The following is a 24676-nucleotide window of genomic DNA, read 5'->3' as shown; positions in this document are numbered from 1 at the left end:
TTGTGTTGATTCTTTAGGGGGCATTGGACAAAAACAATACTGTTTTAACCGTACATGCTGTCATAAAGGTATTTTCTTTACGGTGTTGTATTACCCATTACTGAGTTAGCTTTACCGGGAGGTCATATAGTTGTGATGAATGTTTTGCTCAGACAGAAAATTATTCATTTACAATAAAAGAATAAGTTACAGATGTATTGTTACAGCTCAAGTGTTGCACACGGTAACTTAGCCTGGATGTATCGTGTGCTAAACCGGGTAACATTATCACTGTCACTGTGTCATGAGCCAAAGCATTAGGAGTTGTGGTAGCAACCAACGAAATAATACCTTAAATTAATATAGCGCATTTCATGAAACCTAAGAATGCTTTACTCAAGTACAGGGGGACAAGGGAAAAGAAAATGGTATGCTAACACAAACACGGACTGAAAAATCAGGTGCTAAATGGAAGGGGGGGCGTAATTTAGTGTAAGCTACTGGCGTACAAACCACATTGCGCATTGTAAAGTTATTTTATGAATGAAATAGACAAATTACATACCTGAGGGCCAATTTGCCCGTCATCTGTCTTTCCCTTTTAGCTTTTAGTTTTTCTTCGTTTAATTTCCTTTTTTCTGTGATGGCCCTTCCCCAGTATCAGCCATAACTACAACAGATAACTTCTAAAATAAAAATACAATTAAGCCTATATAAAGTAAGTAAGTGTTATGATGGTCTGTCTCTTGCCATTTTTATAGCAACACACTACTTTCTGCAGTACAATACTGTTCAAATAATGCTCACGAGGGTACGGTACCACAGTGTTTTCCAACAATACTTTTATACAAACAGAGGGGGTTGTAAGTAATCCAGACAAGTTGGAACACCTGTGGGAATTGGTAGCACCAACTTTCAAAGCTTGATCAACCTCCATTGCTGCAGAACAGCTTTACATTGTTTACCCATTTCTTGTTCCCTGAAAAAAGGCCTTTTAAAATACTGAAATGTACATTATTTTTACAGTTTTGGGTAACCTTACTTTTTTTTTAACCTCAGGCAGTTCACCACTTACCTTTGTACCATTTCAAGCTATTCACTGGAACTTGAACTTGAACTGCTAAAATTTCAATAAAAAACTTTTGCTATTGCTGTTTCAGGTCATTTATGATCATAGATGAAAAATTACAGAGACTAGATCCAGTGTCAAACTATTTTCCTCTCTCCTCACTAAGACTAATGTCTTGTGTTGGGATGTTATTAGTTACAGTAAGTCTGCCAATGTAAGATCTGCAATGGATGACTCCGATACAGATGGAGTGACACACTAGTGAGAACAGAGATGAGACCTCCCCATCACTACCCAGTCATTTTGTCCACCCACTCCATTTTTGTCATATGCTGCACAAGCAGAGATTTGCTTCACCTACATCTGCACAGTCATGAGCAAACACACTTAACAAACCATCCACAGAAAAAGAAGCACAATTTCACCCTAACCACAACACACTCTGTCCTCTTTTTCACCCCTGTTCTGTTTGTTAAGTAATGACTTGGGTCTTTCCCCTTTAACCCATTTAACAACCCTGTGTCTTGTGCACAGTGCATCTTGGAAGAGAACCCTGTCCCTAAAGCTCAAAGCTTCATCGTGCATGCTCACACACACACACACACACACACACACACACACACACACACACACACACACACACACACACACACACACACACACACACACACAGTCACACATCCTCTTTTCCCTGACATTGATTATTACCGCCACTTACATGTGCACAAACAAACACCTGGTCCAGCAGTCATATTAAACCCACGCAGTGGCATAATCGTGCACATCATCCATATCCACCTTTCTCTATCACTCTGTGTCTCCCACACTCTCCCTCCCTTATTGGCGGCTTTATTCCTCTCTTCATGGGATTTAGAGAGCCACATGCATCTGTTTATAGTATCACTTGCTTATACTGTATGTCCACAGAGCTTTTTTCGAATATGGCATATGTAATTGTATATTGTAACATACATTTGTGATACATTTAATTATTTAGTACATATTCTTCACACTGAAAATAATCACATGTAACTTGGTATAAATTGGTTTGACTAAACTAGTGAATTCAATATAACATTTATCCACAGAAAGCATGTAAATTCAATACTGCTAATACAACCCAAAATATTGAAGTACATCAGCAGAGACAGTGTAGCAGAATCCAAACCTACCTCTTGCTCTTATTGTGTCTCACTCCCTTTCACTCAGTGTGTTTGAATCCAAACTGTTTTTATCCGCATTTTCAGTTTGCACACTAAAAGAACAAAGTGGAAATGCCAGCCTGAAAGTTGAAATATTGTTTTAAAGTTTTTATGCTTGGCTGTGGTGGAAAAATTGGTATATCCATAAAAACTAAATGCAACGAAGTGCAGACTTAGCCAATAAATTATGCTGCACATGAAGCATGTAACTTATTTGTTTGTTTCACTGAAGAGACAACAACATAGTGGCAGGTTTGTGTGGACCGATGAGGAGACTAAAACCTTCTTCAAATTAATACATAAAACAAACATAGATGCAATATTTTCATTGCGTTTTTTACATCGTTTTCCATTGTTTGAGGTTTGACTGAAGCTTTTTTAATTATGGCATCTTGTTGTGCACTCTTCTTCTCCGATGGTTTAATGGCATCAGAATGGAAAATTTCCACCAGCTGTTCACCTCGATGCGCCTAACTCCTAGGATTAGCATAAAGGTGGATGAAAACAAACAAAACACCTTCTTTGTCCATCCTCTTTTTTTCATCTATTGTAATCTTTCAGCATGCAGTTCATGTTAGCTTATATGTCATCCTCCATCATCTGTGCCCATGCCCTTGTGGCTGTTTGTGGCTGTGTTTGTTGACCTTCTTAGGAAAGTTTACCCAGATGACTGTCTGTCTGTCTGTCTGTCTGTATGCCTCCCTGCAGAAAGCCTGTACTTATAGCCTATCATCATTACGGCTGATGGTTGCTAACAACACAGAATGAAATTTTCTCTCTCTCTCTCTCTCTCTCTCTCTCTCTCTCTGTCCTCTTTAGAGTCATTTAACACTATCTGATATTTCCTCTTCTGCAGATACAGGTGTAACTGGGTGAGAGGAGGGAAGTCGAGAGTAGGTTGAATGGAGAAATGGGATGGGTAAAATGGGGTATGGAAGAGGGAGAGCATAAGTAGTAGGTTGCTTTATGGTGCTTGATTTAGGGGGAATGGGCTGGTGGTTGTAAATGGAAGTGTAGCAAGAAAAGTGAGAAGGCTGGCTGAATGAGGGAAGTTAAGAATGGGGTTAATAAAAGTAGCTGTAAAGAGAGGACAAACAGCAGGTTGTTAAGATAATAAAGATTATGTGGAGCCAGATGATAGAGAGTATTCACTTTTCTTATTTTGAACAGGCCCAATGGACTATTTTAAGAGGAATTCTGCACCACCATGGCTGTCTGTATTGGATGCCTGACGTTGCTATGGGTTTTTAATATCTATGCCACTCCTTCCCTCCAATGCTTTTCTGACAGCATGTCTGTTTATTCTGCCTTGAAGGTCCGCTGCTCATCCTATCTTGCTCAGTCAAACTCCTCTGGATTAAGAGCAAACGCTGGGTTGCACACACAGATTTGGAACAATAAAGCAAATAGTTTGTTTATTACAAAACTAGCCATCATTGTAATCCCATGTTTTACCCACTTTATTAGATGCAGCAATGCATTGCATCCCCAGTGTTGCTCAAAACCCCCAGCGGAATAGATAGAAATGCCCCAGATGGCACAAGATGGAGTGCTCTTGTAACCAGTCACTGGAGAGGCAAATCTTGTGTGTAAAAGATAGCTGTGTGCCATCCTCTCAATTCTAATCCAGTTTAAATGCAAATGATATGAGAGTAGAATACAAAATGTTTAGGACACTAAGTACAGTATACAGGAGCTATCCAAGTGAACTTTGAAGATCATGATGAGGATGTGAGATCAAATGTGACCAAAGGTGATATGATGGGAGAAAACAGCTTCAACATTGTCACTTAAGGAAAAAAAACTAGCTGCATCTGAAATTGTTCTTTCATTGACTAATTGAAATTTACACTTAAAGGAATTCTCTGTTCATATACTGTGTTATCAGTTGACATAATACATAGAGCATGGGCAATGACGATAGTAGTTGACACTTAGTGACCATTGCTTTTTTTTATGTTGCCTTCTGACAGACAGCGTAGTGAAGGACGTGTGCAGGCTATTGCTGACAATCAGCAACTTTTATTGTTAATATCTAAGTAAAATAAGTTCACAAGTATACTTTCTAATAGGGATTAATAGAAACCTTTAATTTATGTGTAACTGTGACCACACTTGAGTACCTAGCACCCACTTTTGCTCAACTGGCCTTTTTTTATCTGTACCTTCGAACAAATTGTGTTCCAAATGTGCTATTGACTTTGCCACTTGAAGAAGAAAAATACATGACTGCAGAATAATATAGCAGCAAAGCACACTCGCCAATCACTTGCTTTGAGCAAAAATGCAAAAACCAACCAAATCCATTAGACAGCAAAAAAGGGGAAAAAAGACAACTTTATTATTCTCATCCCTCATTGCTCTTAATACACAATTAACCCCATTGGCTAATGAACGATTGTGTCTAGCACATCTAAGTCAGCAGTCAGAATGTTGTCCCCTTTTGTTAATGTGATAGCATATTAACATAAAGCATTTTAAATGAATGTGTTTGGTCTCTCTCTAATTGGGTCAGCAGAAGCCTAAAACAAGTTTGAGAGAAAAAAGGAAAGATAGGAAGAGAAGGATGACACAGAGGTGCGCTGGAGGCTAAATGGGTGCATTTCAGCTTTCAATGATGGTTAAAATCCCTACTTTGGCTAACAGTAATGGAACCAGGATAGCTTTAGCACTTCATGAAAATGCAAAAACAGGTGTGCTATTTCTCAGGCATGTTAATATGTCAAAAACATGCATTTGAGCCATTACTGTTAGTTCCAAGTGTTAAACATGGTGAATGTCAGATTTGTCACTATGGGAAAAATTATATTTTCCTTGGGCTGGATAATTTAGTTACAAAACTGCTCATTGCCATAAACATGTCTGGGATATTATATGGATGTGAGCCCCAAGAGGACAGACCCAACCTTCTATAAAAACAGAACCTATCAGCATGGTACATGCAAATGATCATAGGCAATTAAGAGCTTGGTGTTAAATTGCAAGAATTGTGTCTAACAGCCCCACTGGGGTGTAAACCTTGCTCAGACAGCATGTAGAGACGCATGTGTGTCCTGTAAATTACACCGAACGGCATTGTAAGAGCTCAGAGCCATGGGGAACTGTAAGGTCTGTACCACGGAACAAGGTAGAACTATGTAATAGATAACAATAAATGTATGAATGACATAGTCAGCCCCGCTTTGGTGTTTTTTTGTGTAGCAAGTAGCACATTCAGATCAGGTTTTATTCCCTGCGAAAAACATCCGTGCAAAACTAATATGCAGTCATGACATTTAGAGTATTTTAGAAAAAAGGCATTCTTCCAAAACTTGCTAGTGGTGCACAGCTTCCAAATTTCTGGAAAGAAAAACTGCTGTTACATTCGAGCTCATTGCAGCTGTTGAATTCGTTTAACAGTGTCACCTCCTGTTTGACATATGAGTGCAACACAGAGATATTCCTGCTGCAAGGCCTGCTGTGTGAGCAAGATTACAGTTGCAAAGTGCAGCCTAATGTGTCAGAGAGGCAGTTTAATGTTCTATTATGGATACCAGGGTCCTGACAACCAATAAAGCATCCAGATGCAATTTGTCCCCCTGATGCTGTCAGTGGATAAATACGCTGTTGCTTTCTTTTCTTTTGTGGATCAGTCTCTTGTGATTTGGCTCTTTGTGTTTTACATGTGATATGCCTGTGATTACACAATGTTCATGCCATGTTTATGGGTAATGATTAAGTATGCATCTTTTGCATCTTAAGGCTGACAGTTGGGGAGACTTCGATATTTATGGCTCTGTTGAGGCTGTGGTTCTATGATTGGGGTCTGTTAGGATCAGCAGCTTATCTCCCCCATGATGTCAATAGTTAGCAATGTTTGTACACTGTCTTACATACTAGACACAATCAGCGCTGCCATTGCTTTTGTCACTGATGTCAGACCAAATTATTTAATGTCCTTCTGGCCCTGTCTTCTGGTCCCTGTGTCTACAAAGTTACAATTTGACCTTCTGCCATGTTTAAACTCCAGTCACAAGTGATTTGTAAATTTCAGATGTCAAAAACATTTAGTTGCTGTGAGAAACACATTTTTTTAAAGCATTGTGACAAAGACGCCTAGTGGAATAGAGGGAGACGCCTAGTACAACCTCACACCGGTGGCCTTTGAGCAGATTGGTTAAAGGTTTGTTCCTTCCTCGTGTGCTTTGACAGTATTAGTTAAAAGACAAACTCTCACGCTCCTGAGATCACTGCCAAATGATGGTTGTGTGAATTGATGAAGGTTTTAGCCTGGGGAGAACTGTTTTAGATGCTATCTGTGTTTTATTTCAATTATAGCAGGGATCACAGAGACTGCCAGTAATAACAAACCAGCTGACAGGTAATCCCTCAGGACAGGAAACAAGTTGTACAGCAGCTGATGTCATCTAAGGGTAAACTTCCATTGTGATGAGGCAGACACATGCAGCTATTTCTCTCCCCTTTCTATCATTACTCTAAAGAGAAGATGAAAGTTTAGTTTATGACACCCTGACAGCCCCAGTGGCTCTATAACTCTCCCACGGTTTACAAAAAGCATAAAGGGAGGTAAGCAAGTATACACATATGCAAGACTGTAGAAAAGAAAGATGGATAAAAATGAATGTATGTCTATGGTGCTTCCCTCCGCCTTGGTAGACACAAGAACAGCACAGTGGGATGTGAAACAACCCTCGACCCCAGAAGAGATGTTAAATGCACGATAAAACACCAACACTACTCTGCTTTTGAACAGTCACTCATCGAAATTGAGATTTTAACCTCCAACACAGCAACAGCATACATGATTTAAGACAGATCTTCCTGTCAATGGTCCTTTTTAAGGAGGGAGCCGATGTCTGTAGGATATTATCCCCGTCGCTGTGCTTAGCAGTAATGAATGGCAGCTAATGAACACCACCTCTGTTGCCGGCTCCCCTTGACGCCCTTTGCCCAGCCTGTTTGCTGGTGGCTGTCTGGGAGATGAGAGGATGTGGATGAGGGGCGAAGAGGGAGGGAAGGAGAAAAGGACACAGCAGGGGGCTGTCACACCTCGTACCAGCTCAGCGCTGAGGTGGTAGCCCCCTAGTCTCAGCATGGACGGATCAAAGTGAGAGGTGTTGCAGAGACGAGGAGGGCGCCCAGTAACAGGTTAAGATGCTGTGTTGTTCACAGTTGCATGCACAGATGTGTATCCAAGCTTGATCCAAAGGTGTTTGATAAACCTTGCGGCACGCCTTTTGTTTCTCCTCACTTTCACTAGTTTATATAAGCCACGATGAGCTCTTTCATGTTTCATTAACTGTTTTATGTCTTTGTCTCACTATCTTTCAGCCACAGGGATCTGAAGCCTGAGAACCTGTTGCTAGATGAAAAGAACAACATCAGGATAGCAGACTTCGGCATGGCCTCCCTTCAGGTTGGAGACAGTCTACTGGAAACCAGCTGCGGGTAAGCAATACAGAAATCATTGTGATGCATGGTTTCTAATGCAATGTCTGACTCACATCCTCTGCAATTGAAATAAAGAGGATTCTAAGAATATCCTGAAGGTAAAACATAGGTCATAGTTGGATTGCACATGAAGTTGGCGGTATGCAACAGAGAGAGACGGAGATGAGAGTGGTGAAGCAATAGAGAATGATGAGTGGAGCTATCAATCCCTCTGCAAGGTGCCGTGTTCTCAAAGCCTCTGTTATCATGCAGCGTTGATCTCTTGAGGAGAGACGGTTGGTGTCTCTCACAGAGAGTGCTATCTGGCTGTGAGCAGGGCCAGGGCCACGGCCACACATTACTGCTGCTCTCCGTCTCCTCATATCTGACGCTGGGCTTTATGGTCTGGCAGTCCCGACCACGGCAGGCCCATCAATCCCCCAACGACTGTAATGAATTTGCTTGCAGGACGTCACTTTCAAAGTCTTTTGAGTATGGTCATCCATATTGTGGGAGTATTTTTATTTATCCCTGAACAGTGTCCAGGGTTAAATAAAAGTTGAGTTGCCTCTTAAATAAAAGAGACAACTCAGTTTATGAAGGTTCAGTTTTAGGATTCTGGGTTCATAAATTCAATGGCAACATGAATTAACAGGAGGATTTCACTGCTGCACAGAAAGTTTTTCTCCAAAGAGTTTCATTTTACTCTTACCTTTAATTCACACTTGAAATGAGACGTAAGCATAGCCAATTCCTTGTTTTATTTTCCCCTTCTAATGAAGTCTTGTATGCCCGAATTGAAACAGGATTGCTCTGATTATAAAACTTGTGGCCTTGATCAAAGTAAAAACACATATAGAACATAGTTGATTTTGTGATTTATATGGCTTCCTATTAAGATTATTATTATTATTATACTGATGTGTGTCATCTGTAGATTTAGAAAAATATCTGTTCAGTGAACAACATGTGACAGACATCTAAATCAGTCTATGCTGTGGTGGTATGGATAGGCCAGTAGATGTAAACCAAGGGGTCTTTTTGGTCATCTGAATGTTGAAGGTTACACCTGACACTGCATGTAGGGCTGGGAGGGAGCTAGAGATAGAGCCTTGTGACATCTGTCCCCAGCTCAGACCTGATTCTGTTCAGATTATACCTCCAAAGCAGCCCTCAACTGAAATTACACACACTTGCATAGACGCAATTCTGCAAACACACATGCGCACACAGCGCTGGCAAGTTAATCCCTGACCTCATGGACCCTTTGTCCTGTGCTTGTTTGGTTGTCTCTCTGTCTGTCTCTGATTCCCTCTTTAAAATACACACACACACACACACACACACACACACACACACACACACACACACACACACACACACATATTTAAGCATGTGTATGCACACACACAAGCATGCAGTTGAAACTGTTGCATAATTTTCCTGCAGTAGCACAGTGCCTAAGCTCTCATGACTCATCGGTAGAGATCAGGCCAAGTGAGAGCAGCGTGCATTGCTATCTGCAAGTAAAATGTTCAGGATTGAGTCATTCTGCAGCCATGATGACCACGCTGAAGTGTTTTCTTTTCCTAGAAAGGCCACATAATGTGACAGCTCTTACTCAGCTTTTTGCAGTAGCCTGTAGACCAACTGTATCTATATTTGATGCGTTCTGCTTCCACTCTGAAATGCTCCTATGCAATCCAGGTGCATCCTGTGCATCTGCGTAGTCCCCCATATACATTTACAAAGTGCTAAAGGTACTTGTTGCTGTTGGGAACACACAGCTGTCTTACAGATGCAGGCACAGACTCCCACACACAGCTAAGCTAAGTAGTTCAGTTTTCGTTCCACTCTCAGCTCCATCAACGTATGCTGCTCCATTTGTGTGTGTGTGTGTGTGTGTGTGTGTGTGTGTGTGTGTCTCTCTCTCACACAGGACGTTTGTGTGTCTTGCCTATACATGTGACTGTGCCATACACCGTATGTGTGGTTATTGATTATTCATGCTCTTCTGACTGTCCCATCTCTAAGTGTAGATATGACATTTTTTAATTAAACGCATTTATCTGGCCCCCTCTCACCATGCAGCAGTCTGACACAAATGTATTCCATTTGCCACGGATAATGGAGCTGAGTGAAGATGAGACACGCCCCAGGTAGAGTAGGGGGAGCCTCGGAGCACATACATAAACACATGCAGGCATACGCACGTATAGACGAGCAGAGGCATTGACAAGCACATACAAATATGGATCCAGGAACGCGTGTACAACCTCTCTCTCTGTCTGTGTAAGCCCAGCTGTGAGTTCATCAGTGCTTGCTGTTTGTTTAGTTCTGTTGCTTTGATTGATGAAAGGAAATTATCTAGTAAGCAGCGAGGAGCCGCACAAATTTGGTTAGAAAAGCTGAATTTTCATCAAGACGAGCTGCATGTCGCAGTGTCTCTTCAATATTGCCGGCCCATACTGCTGATTCTTTCCCTGCTCTATAGGAACTCCTATCTCTTGAGCTCATGATACCTCCTTACAAACCACAATGTACTATGTATGCTATAAGGGACATGGTAATCTTTATAGTTTAACTTATTATAATATTATATTATATATATATTATATTATTATAATATTTATTTTTTGGTCCAGACATCTCTCTGCAAATAGTCTAATAGTGATAGGCCCTTCAGTGTATAATAGATAAAGACAGCTTTTTAATACATCTTTATCATTTTTGTTTCCCCACTTCAGCCGTCTGCTTGAGTACAATATCAGGTCCTTAATCAATTGCGTTTTTTGTCTTTATGCTGTCGGGCAAATCACTTTCAGCTGAATTTTCTCCCACTGTGCTGCTATTTGCTGCCCTCAGAATAACATTGTTCTGTCTGTTAATGCTATGTATGGGATGTTGGTGGTGTTAGGTTGAGAGAGTAAATGAGCAAGAAAAGACTGATGTTATGTCAACCCACGCACATCTGTTCTTCAAAAGACTGCATTTTTCACTCCGGTCAGAGAGAAGTGGCTCTTTACAGCTCTCTATTTATCTTTAGTATCCAAGTCTATAATCTGAATTTCTGGTGTGAGCAGCAAGGGATTTTTTATCATGATATAAATTCCATGATGTAGGGGCTTTTATATGTGGCCAGAATATTATTGTGGTAAGCTACAATACATTTAAATGAACTTAATTCACACCTCTTATTACGTTACGTACGGTCATTAAATGCAGTTAGAGCTAAACAGGATACAAGGGTCATGGATTCCATGGATCCTCGCTACATGACTTGGTAGTTTTCAAGAGTCCAAAAGTAAGCCAATGTATGTATGGGTCAGAGTTGAAAAGAGATGAGCATATTCTTTTAAAGGTTTTTTGGGGGGCTTTTTCCCTTTATTACAAGGGACAGTGGATAGACATGAAAGGGGGAGAGAGATGGGGGATGACATGTTGCAAGGACATGTTCAGTCGGAGACAGGGCAGTCGGGATTCACCCGGAAATGGCAAGCGGAATGAGCGTGACTAAAGTCTCTCAAAGTCTTACAAAAATCTTTTAAACTGACCTTTGTTGATCTGAAATGAAGACATATTCAGCAACTGCATGGCCTATTTCTCGCTTAAAATGTTTTCAGAAACATGTTTCAGTGAACTATTTTAGTACAATATGAGATCGTATTCTGAACAAGCCGCCATGACAGTCTGGCTTTGAATTTCCGGAGAAAACAAACCCATGTGACGCGTTCGTCCAATCAGCTGCCGGTTTTCATTTTTTGGGCAACAATACAGATAAGCGCCACCTGCTGTTATGGAGACGTATTACGTCTCGTCTCTTTGGTGTGTTGTGTGGCACTTTTTAGACCAACTCCAGGAGACTGATCAGTCCGACTGGATTTTCTGCCAACGGTTGGCCGTCTGGTTGGTGTGTAACTGCCATTACTGTGTGAGCTAGAGGCCGCCCCGAGAGATGAGCATATTCTAAGCATATACTGATGATATAGCTGACTGATTTAGTGTTTTAATAATAAAAAAATTAGGATTCAGCTCAGATTCTATTCCAGTCTTTACCTTCACCCTGTTGGCCACCGATCTGCAAATAATAAGTTTATATTCACACTGGTTTCAGCTGTGGCTTGTGTGCGTTGGCACTCACAAGGCATAACTAGTGCAAACCTCAGGCTTGTTTTTTTATTTTTTATTCCTCGCTCATCTGCATAATGCACAATGACACTTGCAATCAGGAGGGCCGTATTTGCATAGACTCGTGTTTGAGCTTCTCCGTTGACATGGAGGCAGTGTTTGCTATCGGACAGTATTTTGACAGCCAGGGGAAGCCGTGCCGTCAGGACTGGTATTCATGAGTACACAAAACAACAGCACAGCTAATGGACGCCATGTTTACAGACTTCAGATAGTCTCACATTAGAGCCAAATATCCTGATGCTAGATTAGACTGAGTGGGAGGAGGAGGCGGAGGACAGATCACCAGGCTGAGAGGTTTGGGGAGACAGGTGCCTGATTTGCTTTCTGTTTGCAGTCACATGTAGGCATGTCGAGAAAGAGCAGTGCCCTGCCCAAAATCAGAGAAACAAAGAAACATCCTGTAGCTAACAGGTTATTTGATTTTAGATTAATGCAAAGCACTTCTTATTACCCGTTTCTTTTTATATCAAGGGACTCAATTTGGCAATGTGGTAATGTCAACGTACTGCCACTGTGTATGTATAAAATAACAAGTCACTCCACTGCCTCTCATAGCCAGTGGCTTATGGAGCAGACGTTGCAAGGTACCTCAATAAATCTTCATACGATATTGATGTGTCAATCTAGTCATTGGGTTTACTGTCAGCCCATCCAGGTGCAGTAAAGATTAGTGGGTCTGTTCACTGTCTGCTGTGAGAGGATGCCCTTGAGTGAGCAAGCAGGAGGACATCTAAACACCCTCAGGATGTCTAAACTCCCAAAGCACATCTTGATCTATGCTCACTTGAGACATTTATAGTCTTCCTAAATTGTTCTCTTCACATTTTCATACAGCGGTGTACAGTAAGACTGTTTAATATTTGTTGTGTCATAATTCTATAACCATGATTGCATTACCCTGACTTACAGCAGTACAAATGGAAAAGTCTTTAAATAACCTAGAACCTTTTTTCTGTCTTTGTGTAAATTGTGTAAATTTGTTCACTGTTTGCACTTTTTTCTGTTTTCCCAACAGATCTCCACATTACGCTTGTCCAGAGGTCATCAGGGTAAGTCATTTTGAACTGATTCAGAATGGTTTTTAGCTTCTTTTTCATAGTCCCTCATCTCATTTTTACCAACCTTAACACTCTGCCCTAACCCGCTAACAAACACTCTCTTGTCCTTAGGGAGAGAAGTATGACGGGAGGAAAGCAGACGTCTGGAGCTGTGGGGTCATTCTATTTGCCCTGTTGGTGGTGAGTGCATCTTGTTCTTTACTAACTGATGCTGACTGGACCGACATACTAGCTTAAAATTCTCCAGATAAATATGGCATAACACAATTTAACCATGAAGTGTTTCCTCCTCTTCATAGTCAAACAGTATGTGCAGCCTTTCTACCAGCTGTAATGGATCAAAAGTATAGCCTTGTAACAGGACATTCCCAACTTTGCTCTCAGGCTGTTGACTCAAGGTTGACCTCATTGGAATGAGGAGATGGTGGGAGCTTGAAGCTGCCGTTTCAAACAGAAAGTTAGGGTTCAGGGCGTTACATTTGAAATCTGATCATTAAGAAGGTCTTACTGGAATAGATGATGCAGGAACGCCCTTAAGCAGAAATTCTTGCGCAACAGAACATCAGAGAATAGAGGCATCTTTGTATTCATTATCCTGTATCAACACTGTATCCATAATCAGGTTTATTCTCTTGCTACATTATGTCTGTGTTTCCCCAGCCATGCTGCCCTGAAGCTTTGTTTCATCAACAGCTATACTGTAGTTCCTACACACTGCTGCTCCATGAATAATTCATAGAGCCAAACTGAAAGAAGAGAGCCCAAAATAAATACCAACGCTGACAGGGCGGCTTTTGGCCACAGGCCCTGTGTATTTTACCTCTTTCTCCCTCACTTTGTCTTGTCGTGTGTGTGTGTGTGTGTGTGTGTGTGTGTGTGTGTGTGTGTGTGTGTGTGTGTGTGTGTGTGTGTGTGTGTGTGTGTGTGTGTGTGTGTGTGTGTGTGTGTGTGTGTGTGTGTGTGTGTGTGTGTGTGTGTGCGCGCTTGTGTTATGGACACCCTTGCACTCTTGCATTGCATAAACCGGATGTTGTTTACCGTTGTCTCCATTCTGACCGCACTTCTCTCACTCCAAACAAACGTTTCTCCTTGACACTCTTTGACTGCAGATGAACATTGTCTTTCTCCTGTTTTGTCCTGTCATCTGGCTGCGAGATAACCATTTGTCTGATTGTGGAAGACACACATACTCTCCAGCAGTTAGGCTGCGCTCAGATCATCTGTTACACAAGCCTGCCCCCCCTTTTCTTTCCTCTATCTCTCTTCATTTCTCAGCCTTTCTTTGTATCTTTCTCACCCTTTTCCTCTTTCTCTCCCCCTCCATCTTGTCTCGTGGTGGAGGTTGTCATTCATCAAACAGCCACATCTGTGAGGTGTCAGCTCGCTCTGATAAATGACTATGATGAGAGAATGCTAAATGAATGAGGTAAATGAGAAAGCTGGGTAATTATTAGAAAAGCCTGTTTTCAGCTTACTGCTGTTTATTATTTATTTTGCATCATGGCTGAGGGCAGAATGCTCTAATTGGAGATTTGAGAACAAGTTGAGAAAGCGAGCCTGTTCTTTAAGTCGTGCAGGATTTAGACTCAAAAGGTAGTTTTGTTTCTTCTGGCGAGCCTTGTAAGTCCTTCATATTGTTGTTTCTTTTTCTTTTTTGCCTTTGATCAAGTTAAGGCTTTTTTTTCTGTTCTAATGCTGCCATTAAAACAAGCAAAAATGGTTTCTTCTCTACTTTTATTCCTACATCTACATCTTCACCACTTTCAATTTATTGTCCCTGTTGTTACTCTCTGTTCCTTTTTTGTGTCTCTCCAGGGTGCACTACCGTTTGATGACGACAACCTGAGGAATCTGCTAGAGAAGGTGAAGTTGGGTGTGTTTCACATGCCACATTTCATCCCTCCAGACTGTCAGAACCTCCTCCGTGGCATGATTGAAGTGGATGCCACCAAAAGACTAACGGTCAGTTCAATTAAGTGAATGGATAATAACACACCATTATGATTATGTTTGTTCTTTTTGGACTCGGGCTGTTTTACATGCTTTGAGCTTGGCCCTTTAGTTCCAGTTACGGGAAATCTTCATGCTACAACATGCAATGATATTTTAGACAATAGCTTTTAACTCTGGGGCAACAGTCTGGTGAAGGAAGCCCAAAGTCTTGCAGAAAGCCTTCACAAAAGAAAGGAGGCCGCCTGAGCAGTAAAGGGTAGGTAACTATATATGAGTGATTTCAGAAGGAACATTAAACCCTTATGAGATTGACAACCGTCAAATTTCAGTATCCTGAACCTCTGCATTACATGTTGTTATTCTTAAGCAGTATGCATGATGTGTTACAATACATGAAGCTACACAGTACTACTCATGCACAATTCATACATTCCCGGTGACTCAATAAGGCCTGAATTATATCTGCATTGAATATTTCATTTTCGTAGTCCACGACTAGTAGTGTTAACTAATGATGTTGTAGAAGCAGCAAAACACATTTGGATGTTATGACAACTTTCATGGGGGGGAACCCAGACACATCAGATCTGTGTTAAGAGAGGAATGCAGATCCACAACAAGATGGGAGAACTTGTAGTGCTCCAAAAAGAAAGCAGGATGGCAGAGATACACATTCAAACTAAAGTAGCTAATATTTACTTGCTGCCAAGCCAACCACCATCTTTTTCTTTGTTTCTTCTTTTCTCCCCCGTGTTTCAAAAGTGTTTGCCTCACCTCATCCCCGATTCTGTTTGAGTTCTTCCTCAAGTGCAGGATGTGAATTCAGGAGATGACTGTTGTTTGTGTGCTCTCCCTCTGCACTGTTTAGTGTGCCAGTCCCTTTCTACACAGCATCTGATCACCTTGGCGAGGTGGCTGCAAGATAGCTCGAGAACAGAGGGATGTGAAGGGCAGAGAGTCAGTATGAGGGGGAGATAGAGGTGGACAAAGGGGAAATGTTAATATTGAAAGAAAGATCTCAAAAAGTTCACACAGAGATGGTGCTGCCCTGTTGTTCTTACCCTGCATTGCACACACAACCTCTCTAGGCTCTCCAGGTGTCTTTGTGAATCAATGCAGTTAACAAAACTGTTTTCAGGCACCTGCCTGTAAGCAAATGTGGTGACACCACCCTTAAGTGGATGCTGATGCTCCATTTCCCCGTGCCTTAGCTATCTTTTACAGTGTCAGAATGATTTTACATAACAGGAGAAATGTGAAAGAAGAAAAAAAAAAAGACTAGAAAGCTAAAAAGAAAGAGATGCTCATTTGCAGGATAGTTGACATCCTTAAGGTACAGCCCTTCAGATAAGCAGCACTGTCGAAACATGAACTTGAAAGCCCCCGCCTCTTTAGTATGCTGTATATACTTTATTTTTCTGTTCTCTCTGCCTGACGAGGACAGGTCACCCTGAGATCCCCTAGATATGTCCAGCAGCCTCCAGCGCTGTCCTCGGCAAAACCGAGCTGCTGTGAGAGAATATGCTACCTCTCCGACCCCCCTCCCGTGCACAAGGGCTCCAAACAGAGCTCTGGGGATGTGTTATAACCTCGCAGAATGTCAAATAGCCCTTTTAGGCTAAGCGTTCTTGGAGTTTAGTGGTGACCGCTTAGTCAGAGACGCGACAGGTACACCCAAGGGTGGGAATGACATCATAAAGGAACATGTCATTCTTTTGCTAGGGATTATTTGTCATAATGATGTTGACTTCAGTTTGTTGAATCAAATCGATAGGGTAATCAGAACAGCTGCATTTCAGTATGGCTATTGTCACCTCCTGGTAATAAAATGTTGCCAGTAGATGCACACAAGTACACACACAAAGCCAAGGCCCTTCAGAGTCTTGAGTAGGAGGGCACGTACCGGGCTTTAGGGGCTTAGCCCAATAAAAACCTTTCTCTTCATTTCCTGTCTGCGTAGTCGGGGGCCCTGGAGGCGACCAGGCCAGCCACCTCAACACTGTCATCTCATCTTCAGTATTAAAATGAACACAGACACCCTGGAAAGATCTGCATCCTTGTGATCCCTGGCTAACGAAGAGGACTGGCTAGCTTATTATATTAAAGAGCAGTACATCACAGACATATACAGTAATACATTAATGGGTACCGCACAGCTGGCGTACCAAGGTTTTTGGAGTGAAAATAAAAAGAAGTGTGTGTGTATTTGTGTATCACTGACCACTCACTTTTTAGCAGGATTAGTTAATGCTCATTTATGTGGTATAACAGACGCAATTTCTAAGATGTTGGAGCATCAAAACATATTTTGGAATTGCAGAAGAAGGAAGAAGTGGGTAAATTATTAACTAAAAAATGTGCTTTAGCTAAGGCTATCTTACGAGCTAGCCTAAAGCTGGTTTCACATTGCTACCGCCCTGACAACTGCCTAACAGCAAGAGCGTTTCCCAAAAAAATAAAGCGTTTTTTAAAAGCGGTTCCTGCCGCCCGGCTGTTACCACCATAAGTTAAGTATGGTGAACTCTGAGCAACAGAGCAAATTCTGTGCCAGTCACGTGAGTGGCAACTGCTTCATACTCCTACCACTGTGATTGAAACCGTTTCTCCTCTAAGACCTTCCCCTCATTTAAATGACTGGAGGCAGTGATTGGCCGTGCAGCCGTGTAAAAGCTTCTTTAAGTAGCTGAATTGACTGCACTGTGGTTTGGTTTACATCTGTTCTAGTTCTATAAATGTCTTTTTTTATGTTAAAACAGATGTCAAATAGTCCTATTCAGGTCTTAACTCAATTGTTTACCAAATATGTTGTTACAGTGTTTTGGCTTTGTAGGGCAGAATAGTTCCCCATTGCCAAACCCTATGTCCCTTCCTGCCCTAATAAACAGCTAAACGTTGCACGAAAAATGATTTATGCAGCATACCCAAATGCACAAATGCTCACACCTAGCCAAACTAGCCCTATCCTCTGAGTGAAAGCAGTTGGAATTGGTACTGTCACATTTAGAGACTGATTGATGTGATACCGCATTTCAAACCACATCACTTTCAACCCTGTGTGTGATATCAGTCTCTTGCCTCCAGGCCTTCAATAAAAGTGGAGAGTAGGTCACCCACTGGCCTGTATCTGACAGGCAGGGTGTCTCTGTCAATACCATGACCTCTGTGGAAGCAGTCAAGATTCACCTAATAGTCAGCCTGGCCTGCTCTGTGATTGCACTAATATCACATGAAGGCATTCATCAGTTCTGAAACACAGAGGTAAATCCTCTGGGATGGTGGGAACATTGAGACATTGATGGAGATACATACCCAAGAACTATGCCTCTGAATAAGTGACAATAATTAGAGCTGCTATGTGTATCTCCTGTGGTTCCACAACAACAGCATGAGCAAATTAAAAAGTCCTGACAGTGACATCGATCCTGTTTTCCTCTGTGGGCAGTTAGGGTTACTACGGAGTCATTCTAACAGACATCTTCCTTTGTTGCCCTTTTGCTCACTGTTTTTGTCTCTTTCTGCTTTTCCTATGTTGGCAAAAGACCATGTGGACAGTGTTGGTGACAAAATGGCCACATTAAAAGTGTGATGACAAGAGTAGTATTGTGTGTGTGTGTGTGTGTGTGTGTGTGTGTGTGTGTGTGTGTGTGTGTGTGTGTGTGTGTGTGTGAGAGAGAGTGAGTGTGAGTAAGGGAGATGGGAAGAGAACGAGGTTGGGAGATTCCCTTTAGACCAAAGGGCTTGGCAGGGTCAGCAGTGTGTGTGAGGGAGATAATATTCTCTGTTTATAGCTCAGTGGTATCACCTCTCTCTGCCTCACTCTTTTCCTCAATAAGTTTTTCCCATTGGCGATATTAAAATTTGAAGGCCTTATTATTTACTTCCACCATTCAATCTGGTCGTATTGTCCTATTGTGTTTTCCATTAAGCCAGTAAGCTCAGGGTTTACTGAAGCCATTCTGCATCAAACGGTTGTATACACAGACAAAAGATTGAATGTTCTTTGTATTCACCTTTTTTAATGATTTTGTTGCCTTTGATATTTTATTAGTACAAAAAAGATGATACATTGAAATCAAATGCATGCCATTGCTTATGTACTGACTTGTTGTTTCTTCTGTCTTTTACAGTTAGAACAGATCCAGAAGCACACATGGTACATGTAAGTACTCTGTCTTTCCTTTCGTTTTACACCCTTTACACTTCTCCTTTCCTCTCCTCTCCTAGCCTGTCCTTTGGGGGTAGTAGACCTGGGGGGGGGGGGGCATGATAAATGGCTTTGAGGTTCAGCCCTGTACACGAGAGCACATTTGAGCAGGGCATGACTCCACTCTTGGCGATGTGGGGGTAAATTGGTAGTGCATCAAAGTGGATGTGCAGCATATGGTCAACTGAACAGGGAGCAGGGGAGAGGGAACAAGCAGAGATGTGTTGGAGGATGAACCCACATAACATCAGTGTACACAGAGTGTACCCATCTTTTAAAGGTATTATAAATCTTTTGAGAACATTTATGGTACAAGTCATTTAAATTTATGTCAGAGCTCTTTTAAAGCAACACTAAGTAACTTTTCCCGCTTCGGTCCCCTTACAGATTGGAAGCGGAATTGTCCATTACATTACATTGTCCAGTTCATTCGAATTACAGCTCCGCTACCCGATCTGGCAAACTTGCATAATGTAATGTAATGGATAATTCCGCTTCCAACCTGTAGGGGGACCGAAGCGGGAAAAGTTACTTACTGTTGCTTTAATGGGGAAAAAGCATGAATAAATGTTTTGTTTTTTGAAAATATAAAAGTACACTTATTTATGTTTGTAAAGGCTGATATCCGCCCTCTAATAATCAGATTATCACCATTTAGAAGTTGTAGCTGAAAAACATTTTTTAAATGGATTTCAAAGATTATTACACTGCAAGAGCAAATATGAATCATGGCAAGAGGTTGTGAGTCCTGGAAGGGGTTGAGTTATGGTTTCTGTCGTGTACTGAAAGATCATGCAAACAGACAGCGAGACTGATAATGGAAACAAGAGGAGACAAGGGAAGAGCTGGGAGAGAAGACTAATGTAATGTGAGTTTTTTGTCAGTGAGGAAGTTGCCTGGCTGTCTGTCTCTGCATGGCAGGTTTGCTGTCCAAGTGACTGACTGATAAATGTATGAATTAATGAATGAGAAGGGGCGGGGGGGAGGGCTTGTCTTTCAAATGTGGCTGTGGCTTTTTCCCAGAAGCAGCTCATCAGTGGTGGATAAATAATAAAAAGTGTGCAGCATATCTTTCTAAATCAAACAAACTACTTTTTTTTTTTTTTTTTTTTCAAATTCATATAAGGCCATCCACTCCTATTGTTTATTAGTTTCATTTATGGGAGTCCCCGACTAAGAATTTTCATAATCAAATCAGAATTGTCAACTCTTGCCTCATTGACTGATCGTCGAATCACGTGGTTGGGGGGGTGGAGGCGATCGTTGGTCACGGATCATGGAAAGTGAAACTTAAATCTGTCATGGGGCAGTTGGATTTATTTACCCACTTTAAAACAATTTATTAAAAGCTTCAAAGATTTGCGATGAGACAAAACCAATTTAGAACAATGAAAGATTGCAGCGGTCAGAACAGGCCCGGTGCAAAGATTCGACTGTGAGACTGGCAGTCAAATCGGGCTCTTTTGATCGAATATTTGACTATTTAGGGTCACCCCTAGTTTTATTAGTTGGTGAGCAACAATCTGAGCAGAGCAGCTGAGCGGTAGCCTAGAAATCTAGACGCACCCTAGTGGGTCTAGGCACTCTCTGTTGACTTGCAAGCTGGAAAAACCAAATTCTGGTCAGGCCAATCACATTGTGTATAGAGTGGGTGGGTGGGCTTATGGCTGCTGTTGCTGGGAACAGCGGTCTTCTGGAAGACTTGGAGTTCAGCTTTTCTTTGAGAAAAGAACAAAGAACGGCACAGAAGTCATTCTTAAAAAAGGAAGATGTGTTTGGAGTTTTGCCGACCGGATACAGCAAAAGTTTAATCTATCAACTAGCTTCTCTTCCTTATTCGTTGCTCTGCCTGGTTGTAGCGCTATCCTATTGCGTGCAGAGGGAATTTGAAAGACAACCATTTATCCCGCCCCTCGGATTGAGCCCTGTCAATGGTGAGTTCCCAGACCCAACATCTTGATGTGGGTGTGGCTTGTCAGGCTAGCTGTGCGGAGCTGTGGCGCTTAAAGGACAGCTCCAGGCCAGATGGCCAGTTGAAAAACACTCACAGCCCTATAAACCAGCCTTCATGATAGTTTGTGGTGCCGTTGATTAATATTACTTTTTACTAAGTGGTCAACACCTTTTTGAAAGTTTAAACTAAAATTCAACCTTATAACCTTCATTACACTGTTGTAGTAGGATGTATTAGTTTTTGCACGGTGGACCTAACAAACTGGCAACTGAGTGTAGTTTTTTTAGTGGGCAACATTGCAACATTGCAAAACTTACCAGCATGACTCAGTTGTTTGTCTGCATCTTGGTGAGCATTCACCCTCTGAAGCTTACATGCAGAATGACTAAAGCTCGGGGAAATACATGACTATGAACGTTTTAATCATGTGAATCGGGGTCATAATGAGGTAAACTTCCATCCAAGAGGCAAACAAACACTGAAACACTTTACATGCTGCATATTCTGTTTACAGCACAAATGAATTGAATCTGTAAGTGAGATGCATAATGCCTCCATAGCTGTATAAGCTATTTGAAAACGTTTTTGTCAATGTATTCAAACTTACAGTAGTAGGGACCAAAATGGCTGACAGTGTCCTTATTTGTCTTGTCTTTTTTTTGCATTCCCAGAGGGGGGAAGAACGAACCAGAGCCAGAGCAGCCAGTGCCCAGGAAGGTGACCATCCGCAGCCTGCCCTCTGCAGACGACATTGACCCAGACGTACTGGACAGCATGCACTCCCTGGGCTGCTTCAGAGACAAAAACAAACTACTGAAAGACCTGCTCTCAGATGAGTGAGTGAATGGATAAGGAATGGGAAAGAGGTTGGACAAAGAGGACCAGAATATAGGTGTGGTTTGGTGAATGAAAAGGTGTGAGTTAAGAGAGAAAGACGGAGGATAGGGGGCAAAAGGTGAAACCAACAAAATAAAACAGCTGAAGACTGTGGGCTGTGTGGTCATACTGCAATAAAAGCATGAGTGTGTGGTGTCTGTGTGCAAGGCCTTGTTTTTTCCCCAGCTCTTATGAAATCCTGTGAGGCTGTCACTTTAGATGTCAGAGGCAGTAGATCACTTAACTGTTATCACACAGCACTTACACTGCTTTCCACTGGATACATTCCTCCAAATCTGATCCCGGCTTGCACCAGGAACAAACTACTAGGTCATATTGTTTATGTTCTGCTGCTAAATGTGTTTTGTCTCCGTTGCACGTGTTAGTGGTTTTGCCCCTGATAATATGTATTTATGCTGGGAATACTTGCCCTGCAGTGTTTCATACATGTTTTTATTTATTCATATGGGCATACAGATGTAGTTTCATTTTGCTTTGCTTTTCTATTTACTTTCCTTCTATTTTACATTTGCCTGGCCTCTTTAATTTAATACTAAACGAGCATTACTCTATCATTCCCCCCTCTCCTCATCTCTTCCGCTTGCTTCCTTTCTCCTGGGAACATCCTATAATAGTGCTGGACTGGAGGAAAATCTGCAGTCTCCATCTCCCTTCCCCTGGCTCATTTTAGCTGAAGTTGCAGGTCCTTGTCTCTTTGCCTCCTACTGCTTTCCAATCTGTCTTTATTACAGAGGGCCAGTCTCTGGGCCTTTTACATAAAGAGTATTGGCCTAGAGGCTAAAGATATTAGGCTTCCTGATTTACAGAGGAAGAAAAGGATGAACTCACAATTTTTTGATACTTTCATAAATGCGTATGAAGATATATCCTAAAAAATATAAGCAGAATATCCTATGATGGCTTAATGAGCTGTAAAACCAAACTTTTCTTTTTTTTATGGTGGAAGCTATTTAGTATCTGTTTCACAATAAACCCAAAAAGATTAAATTACATTAATCATAGTGAGGGTTATTGCAGTTAAATGTCTTGGTTTTGAGCTCGTGCAGACATATGCTTGTGCACGTAAATGTGTATGGATGCTTCAGTAATTCGTACACGTTTGTGTTTGGAATCAATCAATCAATCAATCAATCAAACTTTATTTGTAGAGCACTTTAAAACAACTAATGTTGACTAAGTTGGAATGACCCAGGTTTGTTTAAAACCATTGTATTTCTTTTCCACATTTCTCAGTAGACTTTTTTTATTGTGTCATCTTTGCAGTGACAACCAAGAAAAGATGATCTACTTCCTGTTACTGGACCGTAAGGAAAGGTACCCCAGTCAGGAGGACCAGAACCTTCCCCCTCGCAACGAGATTGGTGAGGCTCAGACCAAAGTGCAGATAAAGAATGAAACATAATAGAATATGTTCTAAAAAATAACTAAAGAGAAGAGCACAGCTGGAGAAAATGGAAATAAATCAGTAAACACAGTATGGCACACAGTATGTCTGAACAATACTACTGTGTGAATAGTGTCTTAACATTTAATGCCTTTTTTTATCTAGTCATTGAATAGACAGCTGTTTACACAGACATAACAAGCCAATTTAGACAAGAATAAGTACTGCAAGAAGGTAATTTGTGACTGCTCCTTGTGTCTGAACCGTTCTTCTGCAGTGTTTTCCTTCTTCAGTAGAAATTGGATCAGCTCCAGGAGCAGTGGATTGGCTCTCCATTTTTTTTAAATGTTTATTGAATATAGACAAGCTTCTCAATTAAATATAGTAACAGAAAAAGAAGATGTCAATAGGCCAAGTAAGAAAAACTGTTAGCTTGGACGGCTCCGATTAAAAAAAAAAAAAAAGTATTCTATCATTCGTACAGTACAACGCAGCACAGAGTTCCACCCACACAAATCTGAGCAGAAACATAGATGCTCTACTTAGACTTCTGCCAGTTATTTTCTGACAAGAGCTCTGCAATAGGATCAGTGGTGTGTGTGTGTGTGTGTGTGTGTGTGTGTGTGTGTGTGTGTGTGTGTGTGTGTGTGTGTGTGTGTGTGTGTGTGTGTGTGTGTGTGTGTGCGCGTGCGCGCGCGCGATAGCAACATTTCAATGAATAGATTCCCTCTTCAGTGAATGTGATACAGTCAATACAGTGGCCATTAGTTTAAGGTCTGGGAGGAAACCATTACTTATTCACTATTAGTTCAAATGTCAATGTGATCAGCGCTAAACATCACTCAAACACTCACACACATATGCCCGCCATGCACAAAACTGCTCAGTGTGTAGAGACGCGCAGACACTTCAGGCGTATTGTGTTGATTCTGAATCGATCTGTCTCACTGTTTCACACAGATCCCCCAAAGAAGCGGGTGGACTCTCCCATGTTAAACCGCCATGGCAAGAGGAGACCAGAGAGGAAGTCCATGGAGGTCCTCAGTGTCACAGACGGAGGCTCGCCTGTACCGGCAAGGAGGGCTATCGACATGACACAGCATGGACAGAGGTACGCATGGAGGTGAAAAAAATATCTGAAAAATCTTTACAATGAACAAATGGAGATAGACATAGGTGTGTGTGTGTGTGTGTGTGTGTGTGTGTGTGTGTGTGTGTGTGTGTGTGTGTGTGTGTGTGTGTGTGTGTGTGTGCGTGCGTGCGTGCGGAGGATCTCACACCCAGTGGTGTTTGAGCAGTTCTGACAGCGAGTCTGGCTCTGGTGTCAGCAGGCTAGATTGTGGACAAACATAAAC

The 24676-nt window shown here is 41.6% G+C and overlaps 1 protein-coding gene across 4 annotated transcripts in view; it reads left to right on the top strand.

The window, feature by feature from the left end:
• LOC114560621 (serine/threonine-protein kinase BRSK2) overlaps nt 1-24676 on the top strand; it is a 182752-nt gene that overhangs the window by 130932 nt on the left and 27144 nt on the right. For all 4 annotated transcript variants that reach the window (XM_028586123.1, XM_028586124.1, XM_028586122.1 and 1 more), the window contains exons 5-12: nt 7582-7698; nt 12887-12920; nt 13041-13109; nt 14745-14891; nt 19010-19041; nt 21712-21876; nt 23201-23298; nt 24282-24444. In XM_028586123.1, the coding sequence (XP_028441924.1) occupies nt 7582-7698; nt 12887-12920; nt 13041-13109; nt 14745-14891; nt 19010-19041; nt 21712-21876; nt 23201-23298; nt 24282-24444 (825 nt within the window). The remainder of the gene's footprint in view (nt 1-7581; nt 7699-12886; nt 12921-13040; nt 13110-14744; nt 14892-19009; nt 19042-21711; nt 21877-23200; nt 23299-24281; nt 24445-24676) is intronic.

This window comes from Perca flavescens, chromosome 8, assembly GCF_004354835.1.
Source record: "Perca flavescens isolate YP-PL-M2 chromosome 8, PFLA_1.0, whole genome shotgun sequence".
Classification (NCBI taxonomy): domain Eukaryota; kingdom Metazoa; phylum Chordata; class Actinopteri; order Perciformes; family Percidae; genus Perca; species Perca flavescens.
This window is presented reverse-complemented; position numbering and strand designations above follow the sequence as displayed.